This window comes from Diabrotica virgifera, chromosome 10 (assembly GCF_917563875.1).
Source record: "Diabrotica virgifera virgifera chromosome 10, PGI_DIABVI_V3a".
Classification (NCBI taxonomy): domain Eukaryota; kingdom Metazoa; phylum Arthropoda; class Insecta; order Coleoptera; family Chrysomelidae; genus Diabrotica; species Diabrotica virgifera.
This window is the reverse complement of record NC_065452.1, coordinates 141,515,901-141,521,900: the sequence shown is the minus strand read 5'-3', so window position 1 is coordinate 141,521,900 and position 6,000 is coordinate 141,515,901. Positions and strand designations below refer to the sequence as shown.

At 32.6% G+C, this 6,000-nt stretch overlaps 1 protein-coding gene across 1 annotated transcript in view; it reads right to left on the bottom strand.

The window, feature by feature from the left end:
* Positions 1–2,669: 2,669 nt before the first annotated feature.
* The window catches only part of LOC126893241 (GILT-like protein 1), a 43,807-nt gene continuing 40,476 nt past the window's right edge, over positions 2,670–6,000 (bottom strand). Inside the window, exon 3 of the mRNA XM_050663230.1 lies at positions 2,670–2,963. Coding sequence (XP_050519187.1) covers positions 2,718–2,963 — 246 coding nt within the window. The 3' untranslated portion in view covers positions 2,670–2,717. The remainder of the gene's footprint in view (positions 2,964–6,000) is intronic.

Here is a 6,000-nt window from a genome sequence, read left to right as displayed (position 1 = left end):
GGTACCTATCGAAAGAGGGAGAGCGGGTTTATCAAATCAATTTGTTAGAAGTAAAAAAAAATATTTTTCCACCTACCTCTACCGAAAGTATACTTTTCCGGACCTGATTGTAGGGAGCAAAGTTGTACTTTTCCTCCCTAGGGAGGAAAATATTTTTCCTCCCTAGGGAGGAAAAGTAAAAGTGACGTCATGGTATTTCATTCATGTAATATAACTTATTGACGCCCTGTACAATATCTATTTTCTATTACGTAAGTATCTATACATTTTAACGTTTATTTAAAAACACTCTGTATTTTGTAGAATGGTAAAAAACACTAAATTGTTATTCTGATTTAACAATGTTTACATTAATAATTTGACTTATATTTGACAGTTGACAGTTATATTGTACCTACTTGCTAGTTTTAGTTCTAATAAATTTTGTTGGTTAGTTACATAAATAAATTAAGTAAAAATGATAAAATGACTTGTTATTTGAGGAAGGTGGAAAAACCATATGTATAACATGGGAGTAAAGTGCCTTTTCCTCCCTTGAATGATTACTGCCCTCCGCTACGCGTCGGGCAGTAAACTTCATTCTCGGGAGGAAAAGAAGCACTTTCCTCCCTTGTTATACAAATAGCTATTTTCTACTAGCATGCGGAAAATCATATTTTCCGCACCAAAAAAACAGTGAGTAAAATCCATTTTTTTTACAACCACTACTCAAAAAGAGCTTTTTCTACGCCCCATTTTTAAAGTTCCTAATATTACACCGGTTTGTTGCACTTAAAACGGCTGTTTATAGTTAGAGTGACAAAATGTAAAAAGGCATTTAAAAAATGCCACAGCGTTACGTCTTCACGGAATTATCATCAGTTATTCCTCATCTACCGTTTGAAACTTTGAAAACCCTGTAGAACATTTTTACGTGAAATCGATGATTTTTTTCCTTATTAACTGGGGTATATACCAGATACTTAGATATTACCTGTATATTTTCAAACATGAATAGGTTAAAATAGTATCCTACAATAAAACTAATTACTTATCATTGTCACATTATTATTTTCTTATTGAGACCGCTCTATTGGGGACCGCGTTTATGGGGACCGCTGAATCTGGGTACCGCTGAAACGGGGACCGCTGTATTGAGACCGCTCAATCGGGGACCGCTGAATAGGGGTGAAACCGAGCGAAATTCATATTTTTTAACACACCTCGTATAAAATTAATAACAGTTGATATATCATGGTTGTATCTTAGATTTTAGACCATGCTGAGCTTTTTATGAAGAATAACGTTTTTTCGTAAAATGAACAATAAAAGAATTATCATATTTCTAATAAATAAAAACGATGTTGGGTATTCATAAATTTCAGAAAAAGGACATCGCACACATCTTATGGAAAATATAATTTCACTCAAATTCAATAAAATTTATACGAATAGATTCGCCAACTCTTAATTATGATTAATTACGGCGCAAATTGCAATTAAAGTTTATCGAAATCACATTTTTTGAGTCAGTAAAAGTGTCAGTTACAATTACTATTGCTCTGGGTGCTATTCACAAGAGCTTAAACCCCGCTGGGTCTAAGCGGATTAGTGAAACTAATCCGCTGATTTATGGAGTACCGACAATTTGGATATTTTAAAATATTTTTTCTCTCTCTAACTTATGTACGTACCCATTTGATTTCAGATTTATTTATATCAATTTCTGCTCTTATTATTGAAAATATAGAGTTGGCGCAATGATAAGATTTGACCGTTAATTTAAAACGCATCTATTCGTATAAATTTTATTGAATTTGAGTGACATTATATTTTCCATAAGATGTGTGCGATGTCCTTTGTAAAATACTCTTTTTTCAATTAGAAGCAAGTAATTGCATATTTGATCTTGGTTTTAATTCCAAACAACTTTTCATAATAAGAATTTTCGATATTTATATAAATAAAGATACTTTACCCTTGAACGAAATTCATATTTTTTGACACACCTCGTATAATATTGATAAAATTTGATATCTGATGATTTAATCTTAGGTTTTAGAGCATGCAGAACTTTTTATGAAGAATAACTTTTTTTCGTAAAGTTAATAATAAAAAAGTTTTCCATATGTTTCAACTTAAGTAGACACGCTGTAGATAATACACATATTATAGAAACGTGTCCGCTTGATCAGTGCTGATGCGCATTCCAGAAAAAGGATCTGGAATTTATAATACAATAATTATGAATTGTGAATCATGAAACGTCTGTAAGTGAGCGAGAACACCAGATCAGGTTCCACTCACTCACCAACTCTCACTCTCTCCATAAAATGAAATATAGGGGATAGGTTGGTAAGTGAGCAGGAATGCCAGATCAGGTCATGCTCACTTACCAACGCCCACTACAAGTCCCACTCATTTCCATAAAATGAAATATAGGGGATAGGTTGGTAAGTGAGCAGGAATGCCAGATCAGGTCATGCTCACTTACCAACGCCCACTACAAGTCCCACTCATTTCCATAAAATGAAATATAGGGGATAGGTTGGTAAGTGAGCAGGAATGCCAGATCAGGTCATGCTCACTTACCAACACCCACTACAAGTCCCACTCATTTCCATATAATGAAATTTAGGGTTTAGGGATACAGGTAGAGGAAGCTTATCTCTTAAAATTATAGGACGAACTTTTAGATAATGATATGCTTTGTAGATTTGTATGTGAGATCATAGTGATTAAGAATTTAAACATAATTTTGGTTTAACTCTAAGCATACTACAGAAAGCCTTCTTAAAATCCTTCAAGATTAGAGCTTGATTAACTATGCTTTGGCTGCCATTAAATTGGATAGTTGGAATGAATTTTACTCGAGGTCGCAAAGCATTTGTTCTTTCTCCATAATGCTTCAATAGTATAGATCCGTGATTGCTGTTCGCGCAGTCGAGTATTGGTGTAAAGTTGATGTTTTGCTCTTTGGCACACTAAAACAATGTTAATATAAGTATGAAGTAGAATAAAGCATCAGGTATAACATGGCTAAAAACCAGTAAAAAGAATTACAATAAAGTTTTTCGAAAAATGTAGGAAAACAGGGAAAAACGGGTGTAAGATCTAGCAGAGAGAATACATAGTATGTAGTTAAGTCTATCTGCGAAATAATCATCGAAATCTTATACAGCTTGAATAACATATTATTTTCTTTATATTTATCCACAATTTCCAGTTTGCTTTCCACACTTGCTACCAGCTATCATACACAGGGTGAGTCATGAGGAACTGTACCGGGTGTCCCAATAAAAATGGCTCTCGGCCATATCTCAGGAACCGTTTATAGTACCGCTTTGAGAAAAAAATATTTATAATAAAAGTTGCATCGGGAAAAGCCTGGAAATTATTTTCATAATTGTAGGTCCACCGCTAGAGGGCGTAATTGAATATCAAAAATCAAAATTTTACAAAATTTACCTAATGAAAGGGCACTGGAAATCCAATCATCGTATTCTTCATAAAATTCTGCGCATATTTGATTTCACAAGTTTAACTCTACCTTTGCAAATAAGAGGTGGGGTGAGTGGGAACCTTCTTATGCAAAAATGGCTGTAAGTCCGGTTTTGCTAAATCGAATTTTGCATACTTAATCTTGTTGAAAACAGCTCTTTTTCGTCAATGTAAGTGTCTTATTTTCGAAATAGCCTAATAAGTAATATGCAAGCTAGGAGGCGTTATTTAATTATTTTCAGAAATCAGTTTTTTTTTGGAAAATATTAAATACAAGTATACATTTTTAATCGTGTATTACAAAATTCGACCAAATTAGCAACATAATTACCGAAAACCGCATGTCGATACCTTTTTTCTATCTCGAGATATCTTAAGAAATGTGTAAATGTTAAACATAACTGTTACTGTCACCGGTAAACGAGGTTAAGGAAAAGTAGTGTGCTATGGAAAAAACAAATAAACATTTTCCAGATGTAAACGTATATAATTAATTAAAACAACACTATAAAATATACCAAAGAAATAAAAGCAACTACTTACTTAGTCTTAGTGACTGCCTAAATGTTCAAATTGTTGCCCATCATTTTCGATGCATGCATTTACTCTTTCAAGCATAGATTGAATAACAACAGATTTAACTGTATTAGACTTTTATTTATGGGTACGGATTAAAGACCTTGTTTTTGCCGCTAGGCCCACTACTCGAGAAAACGTGACCTAGAATCTAGAGAATACGAAACGCCATTCAAAGCATTGCAAAAGCAGAAATTGAGACTGCTGTTCAATCTACTCTTGAAAGAGTAAATGCTTGCATAGAAAATGATAAGCAACAATTTGAACATTTAGGTCGTCACTAAGTAAGTAGTTGCTTTTATTTCTTTGTTATATTGCTGTGTTGTTTGTCGTCTTATTGTTGTTTTAATTAATTATATACAGGGTGAGTCACCACCAACGGGACGGCAGATTACAGCGAAATGGTAAAAGATTTGAAAAAAATTTTAATTTAGTAGTTTGTAAGTTGATAAAAGCTACATTTTAAAATTATTTTGAAATATACAGGGTGTCCCAATAAATGGCGGCGTACCAAAGTTATATTTTTTCTTATGGAACACCCTGTATTTTATTACATTTTTTAATTGTCCGCAAAAAATAAGGTATAGTTCCATAAGGCTTCCCTATACCTATGTACAGAGTGTTTTGAGTTATGCTGACTTTTCTTAAAATGTAAAGTTTTAAAAGATGGCTTATTCTCAAGTTATTTAAGAAATTATAAAAATATTACTTTTACATCTAAATAGCTGGATATTGGTTGAATGTATTCCATGATTAATTATTACACATTTGTCTACAGGGTGTTCAAAATTTACAGTCTCGTTATTGAAGTATTCAATGTGTCATATGATGCTTATTTTAAATGGAACACCATGTACATTAATTAATAATTATACAAAAAAAATTTACCTCTTTCGAATGGTATATGGATGTCCTATACCTAGGTGTCATAGTTTTTGCGTAATTTACAATTATTTAAATTCTTAATCTGTAAATCGATTTTAAAAAAAAGATGAAGTTAATTAATGTCACTGTATGACATTGTCACTTTATGACAATACGGTCTGGTAATTATCTTATAATTAATGCATCCCGTGATTGATTATTACACATTTATTTACAGGGTGTTCAAAATTTACAGTTACAGAACACCATGGATATTAACCACTTATGTAATACATGTTCAAAATGTTTATACAACAAGCGATTTTAAATGATTTGTTTACATTATTTAACATAGCTGGTGTTATTTATAGACGTAAAAGCGTCCGAAATTCTTAATTTCATAAAAATCCCATCTGAAGTAGTAGGGTAGGAAGGGTAGCATTTACAATATTTTTAATATAACCCCATTTAAAAAAATTCATCTTGGTCAATCCTGGTGACCTAGGTGGCCAAATATATGGACCGAACCTATCTATTCATTTATTTCTAAATTCTATGTTGAGGTTGTTCTTAACATCACGTCAAAAATAAGCAGGAGCTCCGTCCAATTGGAGCCACATGTTTGTTAGCACGCTAAGTGGAAGGTATTAAGAAGGATCCAAAAAACTTGTTTTAAGAAATTTAAAAAAGTTGCTCCATTCAGATTTTCGTCAACAAAATATGGGTCGATAACGTACTCGCTCAGAATATTGCCCCAAACATTAACACTTCATCGGTGTTGGCGAACAACAGTAAAATGTTTGTTTCCTGTATCATAATAAAGTGAAAGCTATGTCTATTAACTAGACGATTATTATGAAAAGTAGGTAAATTCGTCTGTACACATTCTAAAAATAATTAGGATCTTCTCCAAATTCTAAAGTCTATAAATGAAAAGTTAAACGTTCCTGTTCTGTCTAATGCTGTTGTAGTTGAGTTTTATACTGATGATAGTGGTTTTTCTTATGTATTCTACATACACTTGTTTGACTGATTTCCAATCGACCCGAAATTTTTCTCGTACTAGTATTTGGGTTTTCC